A 22,441-nucleotide genomic window follows, 5' to 3' on the forward strand; every position below is an offset into this window, starting at 1 on the left:
TATAGATTTCCTTGTGGCGAATCGTGAGAGATGTTATCAGAAGGTGAGAGTTGAAGCTAAAGAATGTATTTTGTACAGTAGTTAGGCCGGATGCTTCTCGTTGCTTGCCTTCCTAATGAGTTTTAAATGGCTGAAATGAGTCCAGATTTAAACCCGGTCCTGTCGTGTTCACCTCTTGCTTCATTCCTGCTATAGTCCAGGTTTAGTCCCGGGTTGGGTCTGAGTTAAAGCGGGACTAAACACGCAAACTCCTCCCACAACCACATTATTTCAAACAGAGCTGCTAAACTGGGCAGTACCTGGAAGTAAATCACTTTGTGTTGCTTTTTTTTTTTTTTTTGGTTTGTTTTTTTTTGTATGAAAGGCGCTCTATAAATAAAGTTTGACTGACTGATTGAAATGGAGGAGGAGGGGCGGAGTTTGGATGTATAGGGAGCAGTGTGATTGGTCAAACAGGTATCCACAGTTCAAACTCCGCCCCCTCAGCTAGATGTTTAATAATAATAATAATAATAATAATGTATCAGTTTTATATAGCACTTTTTTTGGACACTCAAAGACACTTTACAGAGCATTATTCATTCACTCCATACCCGGTGGTAGTAAGCTACTATTGTAGCCACAGCTGCCCCGGGGTGGACTGATGGAAGCGAGGCTACCAATCTGCGCCATCCAACCAACGCCATCACTCACACACACACCACTTTCATACTAGGCAAAGAGGGTGAAGTGCCTTGCCTAAGGACATAACAACAGTTTTTGTGACACCTGTGGCACCTGATTTTCCCAGTGGTCTCACATCCAAGTACTAACCAGGCCCGGCCCTGCTTAGCTTCTGGGATCTTACGGAATCAGGCTTTGACAAGTGGGTATGGTTTGTAATCAGAAACATCATTTTATAATCCGGGCGTTATATCCAGGTGATTCTGCGTGATGTCACTTAGTACTTGAAAGGTATTCTAATGCTGTTTTGCTTTGTTGGAGAGCGACTGGGGTTAACTCGGCTGGGACCAGCACACTTTGAGTTTTGGATGTTTTTGAGTACACAAAAGTATGTAATAAAAAAAAACAAAAACATACACACACATAGTACTGCGATTCCCAAACCATTTCAGTATGTCCTCGTCAAAAGACTTACACTATCCAAATATGCTATATGCCTATGAAGAATGCACAATAGCCCAATGTTTCACACACTGGAAAAATATGAAATAAAGTATCTGTGAATATGCTTTAAGGACCCCAATTTTCTCAGTGATAATGTGAAGTTAATGAGATATAAGCAGCCATATAACTTGGCTTATAGGCTTGTTGTTTTTGGAGTACAGACTGACCCGAAATGGCTTCGTATTTGCTTCTCAAATTCCCCACATTATTTGTATTTGTATTATTTTTTTAGTTCTCATGACTGTATGATTGTATTGTGACCCGGGTAATTATTATTTTCAATGAACTGAATAGTCTTAACTTAACCTACTGTCAAATTTTCTTTGTGTGTCTAACTTTGCCATTTTCCGATCACTGACACAACGTTATTATAAATCAAACTTTTGTGTAACTAAAAAAAAATTCATTATGAAGTTTTGATATTTTTGCATGATCTCCTACCATTGAATCAAAATATGCCACTGCTCTATTTCACACATTTCACAACTGTACAACAACTCACCCTTGTGTAACAGATAACCCTATGTTCTGTCAATCATCATATCATTTTTGTTTTTATTTGTATGGCTTATTTTCTATTTTATTCACTTTATTAACAACTATCTCTTGGTAGCTTCTTATTAATTTATATTAGAGTGGGGGCCCATGTTTTGTTTTTTTGCCCTGGGCCTCCAAATTTATGTGGACGGACCTGCAGTCACATATATATTACCATGAACTATAAAAATGTATTCATCTGAACATCTCAGGTCTAACCCCGTACCTTTGTGTAGTTGCAGGAGTACTACAAGAAACAGCAGGAGCAGTTGCATCTCCAGCTCCTGTCCCAACAACAACAACAACAACAACAACAACAGCAGCAGCAGCAGCAGGTTGGCAAGCAGCCCCCCAAAGAGGTCAGGTCCCACACCTACCCAGACTTACCGTAATGCAGTCTAATGTGTCTACTCAAGGGTGCTCTGAAGGGTGCTCAGACATGGAGTGGTCCAATCTATAATATGTACACATGTGGGAGCACTAGAACATTTCTTTACATTGAGGAATTGCACGGAAACCATATATTCAATTTAAGACAAGTGGCTGTGGAAAAAATAAACCCACTACTGCTTATACTACTATGATTACTACTAATACTAATACTGTACTCCTAGAACTATTATTACAAAGTGCTATATGTCTTGGCAAAATCACAATTTTAAAAGCAAGCAGCATAAAATTGAATGGAATATATCAAATAGAAATACAGCATTTTGTTTTGCCTGGAATGTTCCACAGTGTAGCATTCAACATGTCTATCTTCATGAAGCAGTAATTGACGCCCATAGACTGTGTATATGAGTGGACATAGCAAACTGCCATGTGCCAAATAGGAAGTTCACCAGGAGGCTCTTCCTGCTCCTTCTGACTCTGGCTTCCAATTGACTTACATTGGGATCATGTCACCCCTCTCTCTGTAACTGCAGTGGAGCCTCGTCATTTTGGTTTTAAAATGTTTGTATTAATCCGTTCTACATGATCCAGATTTTTTTTTCACAATTTTGTCCATCAAAAAAAAATTTCATAACATAGATCCTGGCTCCAGATTCGCTCCTGTAACCGTGAGCATCATGAGCCTCATTTGAGCGGCACTGAACGTAATGGGTGACGTCACACTCGCTTAGAACACTTCTTTTATACCGTCTATGGTGACGCTACAAGGCCAAGTTACAGTTCTGATGTGTGGATCTGAGGTGAGCCCGCTCACTGTCCATTTTTAAGGGTATATTTTACCAATAAACATCTGAAATGTTTCAAATGCAAGATACATACAGTATGTTTGTTTTTTCCATACTGTGAAACATTCCAGGTAAAGCAATAACGTTTCTTTTGCAGGAGGTCTGTACATTTTTGCATTGGCATGATTGTGTAGTCACTGATAGTTGCAGTAGTATTTCGTCTATCACTTTGATGCCAGTGCAGTAGAGGGCCCCCTGTGGTGAGGGGGTGACACTAATCTGTTTGAGTGATGGAGACGCTCTTTGTGATGTGATCCTGGTTTATCCATGTTATCCACATGTGCTTCTATAGGACTAACGCTTACGTCTAACTATGGAAAGAGATTGTGGAACACATACAAATGAAAGAAAGAGGTCATTTAACTAAGCAGCAAAGCAACAGAAGAGCTAGTAGTACTACTACCATTATATTGTCCCTTGATACCTCCAGGCATTAGAGGCATTACTGGCATTACTACTTCTAAGTATTAAACTATGCTACTCCTACTACTACTAATCACCTCCATAGCTATAACTACTTCTACTCTGGACTAACTGAACTACATTCTAACATTCTATACCACTTGGACTACTGTGGTATTGCTCTAGATACTACTACCAGTACTATTATATTATTGCTTCTATTACATAAGCAAAAGTACTGTTTTATCTCATCTATTTCCACCAGTTATTCTTCACACATGCTACTCCTCCTAACACTACTACTACTACTTCTCCTACTACCACTACTACCACTACTATTACCACTACTACTTCTACTACTACTCCTCCTACTACTACTTCTACTCCTACTACTCCTACTCCTCCTACTACTACTACTACTCCTACTACTACCACTACTACCACTACTACTACCACTACTACTACTACTACCACTACTACTACTATTATTACTACTACTACTACTAGTACAGTTCCAACTACTAGACTCAGCTTTATCTCATCTCGTTCTTCTCAAACCCCTCACACCCCCCCTCCCGATGGCGATAACCACTTGAAGAGACATGTCCTTAAATTTCCACTCTTTTCTCTGATCTCCTCGTCCCGGTGGGGCAGCCTCCCCCCCAGACGCTTCCCTCTTCTCTCTTCTCCTCCTCCTCCTCATCCCCCTCTCCTCTCATCCATGACCAAGGCAAACCAGTCGTGGGGTTTTGACACGCATGTTGCTCCCTCTCTCTCTCCCTCTTCCCCCCCTTCTCCCTCTTCTCGTCCGATCTGTCCTACATTTCAGGTTGGTTGTGCTGCCAGATCTCGACAAGTGCAAACACTGGTCTCTCCGCGGAGGGGTGGGGGGGTTTGAGATGGTGGGTGGTGGTGGTGGTGGGGGGGTGTACCGGGGAGGGGCGGGATTTTGATTCGTCCACGCTCGAACGCACAAACATGGCCGCGCGGGACAGAATAGGGCCCCGTGGAGAGGTTTTCCGAACAGCTGATATGACTAAGGCCCTCGCGCGTCTCACTTGTCAATAGCGGGGCTCTCAGACGTACCTGGTGGAGCGGGAGCCGACGGTGTAATACATATGTCAAAATGAAAGCCGGACATGACAGGTATTCTAATGCTGTTTTGTTCTGTTGGAGAGTGACTGGGGTTAACTGGGATCTGAAGGTGATGAAATAAAGAATGCGTCTAAAAATAAATGGAGAGGTTAAAGGTTTTCCGATTAAATAATAATTGGCCTGTTAATATAGAATAGTCAGTGGATTTGATTGCCAAATCCTGGACTAATTGTGTGGTTTGTGAGTTCTCCTTGTGTCTGGGTGGGTTTTGTTAAAGGGACAGTTTGGAATTTTGGACACAGGGCCTCATTTCCTAGTTAGTGAGCCAGAGTGTTGGAGACATGTGGTGATACTTTTTTAAATATTCCATCCAGTCCTTGTATTTGCAGAGGTCACTGGTGCTAGGCTAGTGCATGTCAATGGCCATAGTTAGCCTGCCACTAAAAACAGTCTTACCCACTCCACAAAGCACCCAAAGGAAATCTATTATTACACCAGACTGCCGATGTGAATGTCTGTGTTGATAGAATAATGTTTGAAATAAAACCTTGCATATTGAGGGACTATTTTCTCACATATCAGTCCACCGCTGCCAAGCTTTCTATCAGGAAGTACAACTCACTGCTGCTGCTCAGACAGAAATCCTTCAAATGGAAGGTTTGTTTCACTTCTAAAATTATTCTATCAACTCAGACATTCACATCGACAGTCTGGCGTAGTAACTGTTTTGCCTCGAGTGCTTTGTGGAGTGGGTAAGATTGTTTTTAGCAGCACGCTAACTATGACCATTGACATGCGCTAGCCTAGCACCAGCGACCTCTGCAAATACAAGGACTGGATGGAATATTTTTAAAAGTGTTTCCACACGTCTCCAACACTCTGGCTCACTAGGAAATGAGGTCCTATGTCCAAAATTCCGAACTGTCCCTTTAACTTAAAACATGCATGATCCTTCAGACCAACCTAGCCTCTTCTCCTGACCCTACTGGCATTAAGGGTTAGGTTAAATGCAAAGGGCAAATTTTCCATCTGGTCTGGTCTTGTCTTGATCCCACTTTAATGTCGAACCCTCAAAAGAAGTCTAATTTTGATAAGCCGATTCTTTATCTTATTCACAAATTCAGTGTCCTTTATTTTCTGTCATTACTGACCAATAGCGAGAAGCAAATCTGGCCTCAAAATGACCTCATAGCATCTAATAAGTAACTTTTTTGGCCAAACTTCTTTCTACTTTCCAAATCCTTCTCCATTTGTAGGTGACTTTGGCTTAATTTTCTGCCAATCTGATTTTTTTTACAGCCAAAAAAACACAAACTGTCTAAGTCATCTTCTAATTGACTGATGTAAGAGGCTATATTTTTCTTATATAATATTCTAATGGATGGAATTTTTTTCAATACTTGCAAAACAGCACACTTTTTGGTCTGATGACTTTACTTCTTAATCAGTCTTAAGAGTCAAACACTTCCAAAAATACTAACAGGACAAATTGAAACTATCTGTGCTTGAGTGCTTTTGACTTTTTCCATTTTTATATTTATATTTGGGACTTGTCGCCATGGTCATTTCATCTCAATGTCAGGCATGGGTTGCCATGGTGACCTCATCTCAGTGTCTGGCCTGCGTCGCCGTGGTCACTTTGTCTCCATGCGTCCACCTCACGTTGCCACGGTCGCCTCATTTCTATGTCAGGTCCAAGTTACCATGGTCCCCTCATCTCCATGTCCAGCCAGCAGCACCATGGCCCACTCGTCGCCATGTGTCCACCTTGCGTTGCCATGGTCACCTTGTGTCCATATGTCCACGTGTCCACCTTACATTGTCATGGTCACCTTGTCTCCATGTCCAGTTTGCGTCGCCATGGTCACTTTGCCTCCATGTGTTCACCCCATGTCGCCATGGTCGCCTCGTCTCCATGTCCAGTTTGCATTGCTATGGTCACTTCGTCTCCACGTGTCCACTCCGGCCCGCTGTGGTCTCCTCGTCTCCATGTGCAAAATGCATCGCCATGGTCACTTCGCCTCCATGTGTCGACCCTACGTCGCTGGGGTTGCCTTGTCTCCATGTCCAGTTTGCGTCACCATGATTACTTCGTCTCCATGTGTCCATCCCGCTTCGCCATGGTTGCCTCGTCTCCATGTCCATGTCCCGCCCGCTTCGCCATGGTTGCCTCGTCTCCATGTCCATGTTCCGCCCGCTTCGCCATGGTTGCCTCGTCTCCATGTCCATGTCCCGCCCACGTCGCCATGGTCCCATTGTCTCCGTAACTAGCCTGCATTGCTGTGGTCACTTCTTCTTCTTCCTCTTGTCCAGCCAGCGTCCCCATGGTCCCCTTGCTTCCGTGTCCGGCCTGCATTGCGATGGTCCCCTCATCTCCGTGTGTCCAGTTGTCCACCTTACATCCCTGTGGTCACGTTGTCTCCATGTCTCCACCCAATATCACCACGGTCTCCTCGTCTCCATGTCCAGCTTGCATCGCCATGGTCCCATTGTCTCTTTGTCTAGTCGTGTCACCATGGTCACTTCGCCTCCATGTGTCCACCCCGCATCGCCTTTGTCACCTTGTCTCCATGTCCACCCTGCGTCACCATGGCCGGCCCGTGTCGCCATGGTCCCGTTGTCTCGATATCTAGCCTTCGTCGCTGTGGTCACTTCGCCTCCACGCGTCCACCACGCGTCACCACCGTCCCCTCGCTTCTGTGTCCGGCTTGCGTCGCCGTGGCCGCGGCTGTAGATTTGGCAGGGGCTTAATGAAGTGGCGGGTGTCGTCAGGGGCAGAAGTGAGCGCCCGTCGGAGGCTTGAGTGGCAGCCTCAGACACTGCGTGATGGGCCCATAAATCACAATGACAGCCTGTTACTGCGCTAGCTTTAGCCACTCAGCCCTGCCTAATGTAAACAGCACACACACACACACATACACACACACACAGTATAGAGTGTATTGCAGGACTGCTGGTGTAGTACTGTGGGGGGAGAGACAGACAACTAGGCCAGACTCCGGTTGAGATGCCGGGGATGAGACAGTTATTGTGGACACGGGCTTCGGGAGTGTCCTGGAGAAGTGAACCAGAACAAGTGGCATAGATTTAGATTGGAGTAAAGGCATTCCATTTTGAATTACATAATATTACTACAGCCATCATGAGAACAAGGGGTAAAAGTCGGAAAACCGAAGTGTTTCATCATCTCAGCAATGGTATAACTAGGGCTGTGAATCTCAATATAATAAACAGTATATAGTATTACATTTTCCCTGTTAAAAAATAAGTATATTGTGAGATTCCAAACAGTGACATTTTGTATTTACTTATTTTTTTTCCAATAACATTTGTCCAAAGTGATGTTGTCACCACAGTCCATGTCTCCACAGGCTCTGAATCTGAAAAGAGCTCCGTGAGTTGAGGCCTTTCACTGAGTTTCTTTCTCTCCCTTTCTCTCTCTACTTAATGTCTCCCTGTCTTTCTTTCCCTCTCTCCATCCCTCTCTCAGTGTTCCTCTCCCCCTCTCGGTCTCTCCCTCTCTTTCTCTGGGAGGGCCTGCAGGCTGTTGGGGCCGTAGAGCAGTGTTTATCACAGCGGCACATGGACATTATCACAGTCAGCTTGTTGTGTCTCTCTCTCTCTTCTCTGAACCTCTTTCTGTTCTCTGGCGCATCTCTTTACTTCCTCACAACTCTGACTTAAGATATTGACTCACGAAATGTTTTACAACTAATCACAAAAAATAAAAATAAAAAGTCTGGTTCTAGGTCTGCAGCTGAAGTAAAAAAAAAAAAAAGGATGCAGTGACAGAAATTGTATTTGATGCTTTGATTTATCTTGATCCTAACATTTTTGTTCTATGTTTGTTTATTTGTTTGTGTGTTGTACAGCCTCTGGGCAGTAAACAGCTGGCCTTCCAACAGCAGCTTATCCAGATGCAGCAGCTCCAGCAGCAGCACCTCCTTAACCTGCAGAGACAAGGCCTGGTGCCCATACAGCCCACCTCCGCCATGCAGTCACTACAGCAAGGTAAATACATAAGGAACATATATATGAACCAAGATATATAAGAACTAACATAGACCCAGAACAACCACCAACCTGCAGAGACGATGCCTGGTGTCCATACAGCCCATCTCTGCTGGTACATATATACATGACATATGATATATCAACCTAACATATACAGCCAATACAACAAGATACATATGAACCAATAAACATAATGATATAACACCAAACTAACAAAACATAAGAACTAACATACACATCACAGCCACTAGCAAGACCTGGTGCCAATGCAGCTGCCTCCACCATGCAGTCACTACAACAGGGTACATACTATATATGAATCTATATAACACATGTGATCACTACATCAGGGTGAAGTAAAGTACACACTAGTCACTAGAACGAGGTAATACCATTATAACCAAAACACTTGCAGTTACTACAACAGGGTAAATCTGTAAGAGCCAGTGGGGGTAAACAGATATGAAATATGAGCGTTGTTTCCACTGGATCAGTACAATCTGAAAGTGTTTTCCCTGTATCCCCAGTGATGGCAACTCAACATGTGTTGATCCAACATGTTTAACAAAACAAAGCTAGCACACATTCGCAACAGCTGCTTTGCTGTTCATCGAAGCACCACACATAATGCAGGCAGCACCAGCCATATGCACTCCATTACAGAGACGCTCAAACATGGCACAGAGGTGCACAACAGTCAAAGAAATACATGTTTACTCCAGATTTAACCTCGTCTCACAGTGTCACAAACTTTGAATGACACTTTTTTGTGACTTGTTGAGCTGATTGCTGATTGACTGACCTCATGATTTAAAAATATAATTCATGTATGATTTTGATTGTATTTAATTAAAAGGGTCACCAGTAACAACACACACATTACATTTCTGAACAAGTGAAAGGCTTGAACCCCTAAAGCTACAGTGCTGTATAAAATAATCCAGACTTCATCTTTAACCTCTTAAGTTGATCCTCTCACTCACTTGAACAGAAACAGGAGCAGGAGTCATGTCCAATATGGCCGACCCCCTGCACCCACACACACTGTAGCAGCCCCCCGTGCCCACTGCCACATGTGAAGCCTGTTAACTTAATCAGCCTATAAAAGATAAAAGCGCTCCTGATTGTTGGCTTTGTGGAAGGCACTCATTTGGATAATAGGTAAAATGTGGTCTTTAGCTCCCCCTGTTCTGTGGAGGTGCAGGTGTGGAGGCTCAGGTCCCGTTCGTGTGTGTTGCATTTGAGATTAGCCAGATCGTGGGGCATCTTTGTTTTACAATTGGCCCATGTGCCCAGTGGGTTTTTTGGAGCGACTTCTTGCACGGTGCGTTTGATTTGGGGCACGTTAGAACAATAAATGTTGACTTTTGCCCGCCCCGCCTGCCTCGCTGGTGTGGGTGTGGCTGTGAAGAATTACTGTAGCTCACACACAGTGAAATGCTTTAGGGGCTCGCACATATCCGTAACATGGGACTTCCTCTCAGCTCACTGGACTATTAAAAGGCCCAAAAACTATATACAATGGCAGTGTTTCTCAAACTATGGTACGTGTACTATTAGTGGTACGTGAGCTCCTTCAGCTGGTACTTGGACAGCTTTTCAGTTTGTGGTTTTGCCTAATTTAGAGTTCGTTTTATCCACTTTTTTGTCCTCGTTTGGATAATTTCTTGTTTAGAACTACAATGCCGTCCACTTTTAGATCTAATTTAGTCCGCGATTAGACCTGGAATAGTTCTGTTATAGATCCTAGTTTGAGAAGAAAAGTCAAGGACAACTTCGAATTATCTGCAGGAAAAATCATTTATTAGTGTATGCATATTTTGTGATGTTTTTGGAACGTTCGTTGGAGTTGAACTCTTGCTGGGCACCGCCAGGGGACCCATTTCCAAATCTTGAATGAGTTTTGGTCAGGAGGATTTGACCTTTTGTGCATGTTTTGGGTTGATGGAGGAAACCAAAGGAAGCCCACCCAGACACAGGGAGACACAGGTTAACTCTGGACAGAAAGGCCCGGTAGTTGAACTTGGAACCTTCTTGCTGTGACTCATAAAGTTATAAATTCAGCTCAAATCTGATCAAAAACAACAAAAATTCCCACTAGTACAAACAAAAAGTACTCACGACAAATACTGACTACTGATGTAATGTTGAAAATCACATTCTAAAGGATGAATGTTTTTAGTGTCGGAATCGATATCAAATCTATTCTTTAGTATCGAAATTGAGCTTGTAGTTTAGTATGCAGCAACACTACTCCCTAGTATTGTGTGCGCGCTTGTTATTAGTGTGTGTATGTGTATTAGTGTACGTGTGTGTGTAGTCCGGGCAGAGGAATGCTGCAGCTCACGCCTCATCGAGTGGTCACAAAGGAACAGCTCAGACTGAGGGGAATTCCACTGTTCCACTGGACAGCCCCGACAAAGAGCAGACAGGAGGAGAGCCATGCGAGCACGTTTCACGGGCCTGCTTTATCTCAAATACTGGAAAATCACCCAAAAATCATGTATTTCGGCAAAGATGGATCGCTCTTATTAAAAACAGAAGGCGTGTATTGACAGACGGTTTGTGAGGCGGTTCAAAACGACCTCAAAATGATTGGCAGAGATGGTTAAAGATATCAGAACTTGTACCAGGAAATGTAATCAAGTTGTGATCATTCTAATGTAATCTGTTTGAATTGGTTTATGTCAAATACAGGAGAATATTGTGAAATTCTGTTAAATTTCTGCAACACACACATTCTAGGGCAGTGATGGAACGTAACAAAGTACAAAAGTAGAATACTGGAAGCATGAATTTGGGACCTTCACTATTCTGATATCAGATAAAAGTACTTCTTTCTACTCTCTACCTGGTCTGGAATCGCTTCTTTCACAATTCCGTATACTTAAATACAAATTGTAGGTATCTGTTCTTTACTTAAGTACATTTTACAGTTAGATCAGGACAGAAAAGTAACATAGCACATTTAATTTGAGTTAACAGCCCAACTTTGAGCAAACCAAATACACAAAAACTGCTAGAAATTTTATTTTATTTTTTAATTGTTCTAAAAATCTATGCAGAATACTTGTACTTGCTGTACTTGGGTACTTTAATTAGATTATGATACTTTTAGTTTTACATGAGTAACTTTCTACCTTTGTATCTGTACTTTTTCTTTAGTAACACAATGGAGTACTTCATCCATCTGCTCTAGGGTGTAGTTTTAAAAAGTGAATGTGTATACTGGCAAACAGTTATCTCAATTCTTTCAAGCTAAAGTTGGAAAAAAAGTGAAAATGCTTCTGTACTGGCCTTGACTGACTGACTGTAGATAATTAATACTGATGTTATTAGACAAAGACAAATATAATTAATAACTTATGGATTTTCAAGAGAGATAAAACATACAAATTATGCAGTTAACTAACAAATACTACTGGGGGGGGCTTGTATTGTTGTATATGCCAGTACTCCATAAAAGTTGAGTTGAATAGTCTCTTTTTACATGTCTTTATTGGTGATTCTTAAAGCTACAGTGTGTAACTTTCTGATATGATACATATCTTGATACAGTGAGCTTACGATTTGATACGATTCAATACGATATATTTCAAATCGATTCGATACTGATCAATAAAAATTAAGGCTAAATCATGGCTGTGACACTAAAAGTCTTTGTTAAACCACTTGTTGTGCAAAGTGAACATGAAACACAAACATTTTAATCATCAAAACAGTGAAAATGTCAAATATTTTACATAAACGAGTTTCTTCCCTCTGAACAAGCAAAAAAAACGGCTGACCTCGAAGCGTTAGAATTCATTTGCTCGACGGTAGGCGGATACTTTTTTTATTTAACCAATCGTTGCTATTTGGTTGTGACATATGTAATGCACTGCTAACAGGGCTATTAACTGGTATATTAAGCTTTTCCCAAATCCCATAGGAAGAAGGACAAGCACGTTTTTCCCCTTGATAAAATTCACCAAACATTCTCTTTGTTCCGGCTTTAAATCCTCGATTTTGGGAATTGGTGACAACACAGAATGTATGGCTCTTCGCTGATTGGCTGGTGCCAAAACTCACACTTTTAGTTTTTTGAAAACCATCTATAGTATTTTGATTCCTGACCTAGTCCCTGGAGAGACATGAAATTGAGCGGAGGCACTAGGTGGCGCCAGCCTGGCTACAAAACTGTATCACTGTAACAAAATAATTTTGTAAAATACACCAAAAAATACTCTTGGCGATATACTAATACAGCAGCCCACGATACTGATACAGTATCATCATATTAAATGATATGATATATTGATATTTCAGTATTTTTGCACACCCCTATTCTCCATGGAGATACATTTTTTTATGGCATACTCTGGAATATTATAGAAGGCTCTCCTCAAAATCAAGTAAAATGAATGTTCCACAGTATGACATTTAACTGATCTACTTTACATTTATTCAATTACAGGTGATTTTATAGAAAAATACCTTTAAAAAAACAACGTTCTGACTTTGAGTGGGGTCGCCTCTCCACAGATCTGACCTGTAACTTGGTCCAGTTTGGTCTCCATGAAGATAGAAAGGTTTATTACCATACTGTAAAACATTCCAGACAAAGCAACAGCATCTCCTTGGAAAAAAACATTTGATGGACGGACACCAAAAAAGTTACCCAATGCACCTTTAACAGTGACCACCTGCACAGAATGACCGTCTTTACCAACCAACATCGGGGCAGATGTGACCACAGAAAACAACTCTGCCACTCCTGTGTATAACCAATAAAAATCCTACCAAAATATTTACTACTTTTTATTTCTCTTTTCACTGTTGCACATGTTTGAAAGTATAAGCAGGAAAACCTTTATCTAAGCATCTCTCAAACACTGCTCTCATTCTCCTCGTACTGGGCGTGCTCGGAAAGTGGTCTGGGTTTCTTGGATAATGGACAAACATAAACACACATGTGGCACAGAACAAGCACGCAGCACCTTATCCCTCCTCGGAGAAAACTTTTATTTTGGCGGGGCGGCTCAGGAACGCAGACAAAGCAGACATAATATTTAGATTTCTGGAAGGTCTCTCAGTGTGCTTGTGTGTGAAGGTCTATTGGGGCTGGCCGTGGAGCTACAGGGAGACCGCTGTAATGTGTAACGGGAGATGGAATAACAATATAGGCACTAAAAGGTGTCAAGGATTGTTTCAATGCCAGAGCAGGCCTGGTTTCAAATGAAATCGTTTGTTACAATTATGGGATTTTGTGCGATTTTGTGTAAGTTTGCGTTAGGAGTTTTAACAATATTAGGTCGTTAATAGGAAAATTGTTCGGAGTGAGGCTAGACCAGAGCAGCCAGGAAACAGAGAGACTAGAGGAAGACTAAAAATGTCATTAACTTGACTGCTGCCTATTGGTCATACTACTTAAAGGCACACTGTGAAACTTATACTCTATACTCCACAGTATAGAGTAAACCTATCCATCACAAGGGAGACAAGCAGGTTACAGCACTACACTACAATACAGCACAAATCTGTGGAGAATTTATTTACAGAAAGAATGATTGTATTTTTGAGCAATAGAAACAACTGGAACACTTCAGGCTAAGCAACATCACCATGGAGACAAGCAGGTGACAGACCCTCCATCCATTTTCTTCCTCTTATCCGGGGCCAGGTCGCAGGACATAAGCAGGGACTCCCACACTTCCTCACCCCAGACATGTCCTCCAGCTCTTCCGGGGGACCCCGAGGCATTCCCTCCAATGTGTCCTTCCCTTCCCTGGGGCCTCCTTCCGGTGGGACCTCCCCAGAACACCTCCTGAGGGAGGCGACCAGGAGGCATCTGGAACAGATGCCCGAGCCACCTCAGCTGCTCCTCTCAACGTGGAGGAGCAGGGGCTCTACTCCGAGCTCCTCCCGTGTGACTGAGCTCCTCACCCTATCTCTAAGGGAGTGCCCAGGCACCCTGCAGAGGAAACTCATTTCAACTGCTTGTATCCGCGACACACACACACACACACACACACACACATATATATATATATATATATATATATATATATATATATATATATATATAGAGAGAGAGAGAGAGACAGAGAGAGAGAGAGAGAGAGAGAGAGAGAGATAGAGATAGATAGATAGATAGATAGATAGATAGATATAGATATATAGACGCATATACACATACATACACTAAAATTGTGACAAAACTGGACTAGATCAAGACTAACCATAACTAAAATACAACTAAACTGAAATCTAAAGCAAGTGTGAATGTTTTGGAGTGTTTCTTATACAATTGCATAACTTAAAATTGACCTGGCTTCATTACTTGTTTCAAAAAGCTCGATATTGTGACTGGGCACTTGAACACAATGACAAAAATCCTACAGTAATCATGTCTTCCTGGGTATCTATTAGGCTTATAAAGTGCGCCTGCGATACCAGATGCAACAATAAAGACATCTGCAAGACATCTACTCCCCAGTCAGTGATCCGTACTGTTTGATTTCTTTCACAGCGATGTGCCCGTCAGACCTGCAGCAGCTGTGGAAGGAGGTGTCTGGGGTCCCGAGCTCTGAGGAGCCCCTGAAGCAGGCGGAGGGGCTGGACCTGAGCACCTCCGGCTCCAACACTACCTCAGCCTTCCCCAAGACCCCCAGTGCCCACTTGCCCCTGCACGGCCTGGCCAACGGGCAGAGCCACACGCCCAAGAGACAGGACAGGTATGTGCACTCACTCATGTCACTACACTGTTTATAGGTTCTTATAGTCAGACATGTATTTTTGAGACTTTAGATTTAGATAAACTTTATTGATCCACAAAATATTTGGATGCAGGAGCTCCCACATCACAATAAAAAGAACAAAATATATAAATGATAATAATAAATTCTAAATAAGTCACAAAAGTAGCAAGAGACTGGTGTCAAATAAATTATAATCATATAAATGTAAAAAAATAAATAAATATAGTAATACAAATACAGTATATCACAATTGTATACAAAAGGTCGTAAGGAAAAACAGTGCAAATGTGAAGTAATGAACCTCAGTTTTGTTCATTATTTTCATGTTTTGTCGTTATAAATCAGATGTCACGCCCATTACAATAACTCTAGTCCAGTGTTGTTTTTGGGAGTGAAATGATTTCCTGTGTTTGTTCCAGAGCCCGACTGTTTGAGTGGATCTCGTCCTTCACTAAAGCCGACAGCGCAGACGACCAGATCAGCCTGTACAGCAAAGGCAGCCAGCCCCCCAGCAGCCAGTGAGTAACGCGTTATACATATAGGCTCTGGACGCTAACCTACTGTGCTACATGTAGCTTTGTGCTGACACGGTTTAAATCTGATCACGCAACAACTACTACTGCTCCTGCATTTGCTATGGTTTAAAACAGTAGTCATTGTATACATAACGTTGCAATAATTAGGGGCCCGGAACTGCACCATAGGCATTTTCCAAGGGTGACCACACGTCCCTATTTATTTATACAGTCTCAGTTTTGAGCCCTGTGTCCCTTGTCCCAGTGGATTTATCCAAAACCATTTATTTGTACCAGTTTTATCAAAAAAATATCCCTGGTGTCCCAATTTTTAACCAATTTGACCACTGCCAACGGAAAAGAGAGGCATAAAATGACCAAAACACAGAGAAAATGGGACTATACTGACTCACATGTTAAGGTTGCCATGCACTACAAGATTTTTCTGTGTTTTATCGATTTTTAAACTTGCGACAAAAAGCGTACACCACAGACACGAGGAGAATCTTATGAGATTTAAAATCTCTGATCGCAAAGACTGCAGCAGGATATGACTGCAGACCACAGCGTATAAAGTTGTGAGCGCGTCGGCTCACGCCTCCCCGAACTCGGGAGAAGAAATCGCAGCCAAAATCTGGCAAATTGATGTATTTATTTATTTGAGGCAGGGACAGCGCACAATTTTTGCATTAACCTTAACAGGAGAGATACATTGTACCAAGTTGTAGCACCAGTGCTAATTTCCACCTGTAGTCCCTGGGCAGGTTCATTGATTTTAACCTTTTGACCTTAGCTATCAAACATGCCAACTACACACAGAAAGGCCAGGGGACCCGGGGATCAAACCCGGAACCTTCTTGCTGTGAGGCATGAGCGCTAGCCGCTCAGCCACCGTGCTGCCAAATTGTCCTGGAGTGCGTGGCGGCCTTCAGTTGTGAATAAGTGATGAATGGGCCAAGTGCAGAAGAATTATCCTTAAAAACACACTCGTTTCACAATTTTATTATTACCAACGAGAGCCTCTGTAAGTTGCGGGACCCGACGCAAAACAGTGCGGCGCGGCACATATTTTGAAAGCACGTTGTGGGCCCGGGCAGGAGCTGGACTGCACAACATAGGAGTGGACGGGTGGGATGATAAACTGCAGTCCCACAAACTAAATTTGAGTGTAAAGTAAAATATGCAAATGATTAATGTATGCCTGTCATACATCATCTGTGCTGGATATTTTATTTGGCATTAATAAAAACATTTTAAGCAGTCTAAACTTGCAGACGTCGTCTAATCTCGTGCACATTTTAGGCAATTCTTTTCTGCTTCTCGGTGTTTGATACAGTTTAAGAAAGCGAACATCCCCATCTTGCGGGACAAAATATCGCAGATACGAGTGGGAGCTGGACTGAAAATTACAATTCTTTGCGGGAGCTGGACTGAAAATTCTGTCTCGACCTCTATTACCAACCACTCTAAATCGGAGGCGTCCCAGTTTTTGATTTGGAAAATTTGGTCACTCTATTCTTTCTCTGGATCCCAAACTTCTGTTGAAGTTCCTACTGCATAGACTACTGCTACTTTCTGTCTGTCTTGAAGCCATGAGCTGTCTGTAAACTTAAACTTTTTGACAAGACATCAAGTTAAAGCTCGCTGAATAATAACTCATAGTTGTGCAGTGTTTCTTGTGAATGCTCATGGAAAGAGCCAATCCAATATTTAAAAATAGACTCACTTAACCATCTGACCTCTCTTCTGAGCTCCCCCAAAACACATCCAGACAGTCAGTGCTCTTTGCTGAGAACATCTGTCATGCTCCGCTCTCAAGAAGCCCATGATGTAGCGGTTAGCATTCGGGAGCTAGCCTGCTAAGCTAATGCGTGGCTGATGTGTAGTCTGTGTGGTTGCCAGCGCTTTGTCATGTCAACTGTCTGCGCTTCGGCTTCGCGCACTCCAAAACCAGACCCCCGGCCCCGGACCTCCAGACCCCCCTCCCCTCGCTCCCGCCGCGACCCAGGCACAGGCATCCGAGAGCGGCCGCAGAACAGCTCCCATCTGCCGCACAAATGGTTCCTGTTACCATGGGCCTTCTGATGTTGATTTGGGGGGAATCCACATCTCGGATCACTCATACGCACACGCTGAAATAAAAGCTGGAAAATACAGTTATGTAAATATATTGAGGCAGCAGACGGCGGCCGTGACAGCTGCTACCGAAACCCACTCACAAACACTTAAAGGTTCTGTTCTCTTCTGCTAATCCCACTTCTTTTCGAGCTTTTTAAAGGCGGACAATAGCCACGTTTACATGATGTTTTTTAATTCCGAATGAATTGTTCTGAATTAAATAGTTCGGAATTAAAATATTCTCCTTTGTTTCCGGATTTGGGTTTACTTGGAAAATACGTTAAATCATCATTATTTAATTCCGCTCAACGTCTGGGGGTGGGAAAGACTTCTGATTGGACGAGGTCAAAAACATATTTATGTCAACCGAAATAAAACACACACTTCAGCTGCTACCTTTTTTTTTTTTTTTTTTTGGTCATCTTTTGTCAGACAAACTTTTCTCACAGTTGTTCTGATGATAATTAAACAGCAGCTTGAGAATTCAAACTGGCAAAAAGACAAACTAACGTTAGTTTACACTGAAACCAATCATTGTATCAGCGTATTGGGAATGATTTCCGTCCAGACACGTAGTTTCAGTGTCCACAAATCTTTCCTATCCACACAGCTTTGCGCACATTTGTTTAACGTTTTACAAAAACGAAACTTAAAACCACATGGCTAATTTGCATAAACCAAGTACTCAAAAAACAGCTCGCTCCTTTGTGCCCTGATGCATTTCAGCTTCTGTTGGACTTCAAAAGGGCATGACTCAATGGAATATATGTGTTATTTCTGTGACAAAGGGGTGTTCTGCTAATGGTGAGTCTGTTCTTTGCAAGTAGTTCTATCTGCGCAGTTTCCCGTTTGTTTAAACTGTTTTCCGCAATAGCATCACATGATTGATGTCACGAACCCAGTAAATCAGGAAGGAGCAAATCACAGTGACGTGGTCCAATAAGGATGCAACTAGAGCTCCTACATCAGCGTATCAACATTTTCAGGTGTCCACACAGTGCCGGATCAGATCTGTACTCAGATGAATTCATCGGAGCTGGTGGCACCAGATCGTTCCGCCTCTGAAGCCATTTTCCATCGGATTAGTGTGGACAAACACTGCATCCATAACAAAAACGACTTGAATACATACTAGTGTGGATGGGGCCTAAGTCAGCAGCTGCCCTACCTCAGCCCACTCCTGCATCCTGCTTGCAAATCCAAAAAGCAGTGGATGAAAGTCCGAAGCCAGGACTGGTAGCACCGGGTCGTCCAGATCGTGTCAGAATGGTGACTCCACGAGCATGCGCTGAACCACCGGAATAAGAAGAATAAACATTTACATGATCGAGGTATAAACTAATTTGGCTTTAAAAATCGGAATAAACCACCCACTTACATCGGAATTAAGTTTAATTCCAAATAATCATTTTCATTAGGTGTTTAGATGGTCTTTTTAAAGCAGAATTCATTTTTATTCAGAATTAAATTATTTTCATTCAGAATTAAAGCTTTCATGTAAACGCAGCAAGATGTGGTTGTAATTCTAAAAGTTGTATCTGTTACTATTAAAACATACTTCATCCTACTACCACTACTATAACTACTACTTTCTGCTTTAAAACGAACCAGAACAGCGCTATATATAAGTCATTTACATCTGTTTTCTTGTGTGCTAAAATATGCAAAAAACTACAACTACTACTATATCACCATTATAGTAGTAGTGACAGTAGTAGTAGTAGCAGTAGAAGTACAAATCATGGTAATTTGACAATATAGTTTGTAGTATCTGAGGCCAAACCGCCAACTGCTCAGAACGTTGTCTACATTTTTTACTATGCATATAAAAGATGACCACACTGCTAAACACGTTGGCCAAAATACTAGTGTTCATTTGCAGGAACAGTAGTAGTAGTACTCGTAGTAGTAGTGGTAGTAGTATAATCATTTTCACTAGGAATTAGGTGTTGATCTTTCTAAAGCAGAATTAATTTTTATTCAGAATGATTTTTATTCAGAATTGAAGCTCAGTCAGTTTGTTTTCATGGAACTGATATTGTGTTACCTAGAATGTTCTGCAGTACGGCATTAAAATCCCCATATGACACTATTTTTTGATCTGTGTTCTAATGTCATTTCCTCATCACAAACAGATCTGGAGTTGTGTTTTGTTTCATTCACACATGTTTAACAGACAAACCGTGCATATTTAGACTGAGCTCTCCTCTCGAACGGAAAACACTTGTTCCAATTTGTGACATCATCTGGAAGAGCTCCACTGGGTTTTTAAAGCCACATATTTACCAATCTCTACTGAACAAAAGGTAAAAGGTAGCTTAACTTAAAAACTACCACTTCGTGACATCACAAGAACTGAACTTTGAACTTTGAAGGTGTAGAGACTAATAATAAAGGGTTACTCAAACATGTGAATGAAACAAAACACAACTCCAGGTCTGTTTTTGAGGAGATAACAACATTATAACTCAACTTAAAGCTCACAAGAGTCAATTTTGTGTAATATAAGACCTTTAAACGTGTCTATCTTGCATTTATTCTATTACAAGTGTCTTCATTATCAAACGTATCTTGAATAACATGCATTCCTTCTTTAACGAGTGGGGGGATTTATTCAAAACCATTGATTTGTACCAGATTTATCCAAAGAAATATCCCTGGTGTCCCTATTTTTGACCAATATGGTCCCTGCGAACAGTAAAGCAAGGCATGAATTGTCATTTGTTTTGGTAAAATACAGAAAACACAGAGAAAATTTGACTATAATGACTCATGTGTTAAGATCTCCACGCACTACAGGATTTTTGGAGAATCTTATGAGACTTAAAATCTCCAATCGCATTCCTTCATTAACGAGATGAACCTCTCCGCAGATCTGACCTGTAACTTGGCCTTGGAGACAAACAGATGGCATACCCTAAAGAAGAAAATTTACATAGTGCACCTTTACAATCTTTTTGCTGTTTCCTCATTTAAAAAATACAAAAAATAAACAAACATACTTGAAGTTGTTCAGTCAAAATGCTCTGTTCAACCTTGTGATGTCATTGGGAGGTAAACAGGAAGTGCTCTCCAATGTTTTAACTCAACTTTGAAGCCAACTGCTACTGTTTTTAGCCTTGTTTTAGCTGCTTATTTGACCAGCAGACTGTATGCGAATCTAGACTCGGTTCATTTCTGTTCTAGTCCTGGTTTAGTCCCGGTCCAGTCCTGATTTAGCTCTACGTTTAGTCCCAATTTCGACGTGTGTGTGTACAAATGTGAACCCTGCACGCCCTAGCACTCTCCCACAGCCAGTAAGCAAAAAAACACATCACATTAACTCTCCTCGCAGTCTGGCTCGTCGAACTGACCTCCTCCTCTCTTTCTCTTTCTCTCACTTCACTTTTCAGAGTAAAACCGCCGCTAACTAAACACAGATGCTGCAGCTGCTCTTACTCCTCTATGTATCTATCTGTGCGCTCTGCTCTACCATTATCTGATTAAATGATGGATGACTTCACAAGATTTTTTTTTCTCTCAAATACCAAATCAACAGATCCTTTTTCGCTCAAATTTCACACATTTAGTTCTATTTGACGTTATTCGCGAAGTTGTACTAGTTGATGATAAAGGTTTATAAAGCTGCACTATGTAACTTTTCTGGTGGAAGATTCGCCAACTTGCTTTTCTTTCTTTTCTTTGCCTGGAATGTTTCACAGTGTGGCATTAAACCTTTAAAGGTGTAAGTCGTGTCTGTGGAGGTGAGCCGGTTCACAGTAACAGTGCGTGTTTTTTAGTCATAAAATCATGTGTAATTATAAATAAAAGAGAGATAAGTTTAATGCTATACTGTGGAACATTTCAGGCAAACCAATAACATCACCAGTGACTCCGGAAAATACAGGGTGTCCCAAAAAATTTGATATCATTTTAAAAGCAATTATCTTGGAAACTACTCAGTCTAACTCGATGATGATGTTGATGATGGTGTACCAGATCCTTTAGCTCTGCATAAACAGCCTTCCTCTTAAAATATTCGGTACCAAGTCCAAATTTGTTTGCCAGTTAGTGAAGTTTTTTCCAAATTTTGCATTGAAAGCTGCACAGTCTTGGGTGAGTGTGTGCGAGTAGATTCCAGATGCAAAATGACTTCTCTTTGGGAGTGAACGGCTCAACCTGAAAACTTAAATTAAATATTAATAATAATAAAATAAAAATGTATTAAATATAAAGTCTTCATCTGTTTCTATACACTCTGTGAAGTTTGAAGTTATTCAACAAGAATTGCAAAATTATTGGCCTGCGAAATGATGTCAATTTTTTTGGGACACCCTGTACTCTATGGCAGAAGTGGGACCAAGTAAGTCTCAAGTCTTTGACCTCAAGTCCAAGTCAAGTCCCAAGTCAAATACAGGCGAGTTGAGTCTCGAGTCACTGGCCCATAAGTCCAAGTCAAGTCCAAGTCGTCTGCTTTGAGCTTCAAGTCATTTCAAATCTTTAAACCAAAGTACCAAATATAGCTTTGATTTTTTATTTTTTTTTATTTATATGAATTTTAAAGTAAATTGTACTTTTAAAAAATCATAGTATATTTATATATGAGTATTTATATAAGAGTTGTAGAAATTAATTT

General features: G+C 41.6%; 1 protein-coding gene across 2 annotated transcripts in view; it reads left to right on the forward strand.

Annotated features, from left to right (window-relative positions):
* foxp4 (forkhead box P4) overlaps window positions 1-22,441 on the forward strand; it is a 251,954-nt gene that overhangs the window by 186,739 nt on the left and 42,774 nt on the right. For both annotated transcript variants that reach the window (XM_055160172.1, XM_055160171.1), the window contains exons 5-8: window positions 1,941-2,063; window positions 8,312-8,450; window positions 14,965-15,169; window positions 15,613-15,711. In XM_055160172.1, coding sequence (XP_055016147.1) covers window positions 1,941-2,063; window positions 8,312-8,450; window positions 14,965-15,169; window positions 15,613-15,711 — 566 coding nt within the window. The remainder of the gene's footprint in view (window positions 1-1,940; window positions 2,064-8,311; window positions 8,451-14,964; window positions 15,170-15,612; window positions 15,712-22,441) is intronic.

The sequence above is a fragment of the Boleophthalmus pectinirostris genome, unplaced genomic scaffold (genome assembly GCF_026225935.1).
Source record: "Boleophthalmus pectinirostris isolate CB_2022bp ecotype Guang Dong unplaced genomic scaffold, ASM2622593v1 HiC_scaffold_3, whole genome shotgun sequence".
In the NCBI taxonomy this organism is placed as follows: Eukaryota; Metazoa; Chordata; class Actinopteri; order Gobiiformes; family Gobiidae; genus Boleophthalmus; species Boleophthalmus pectinirostris.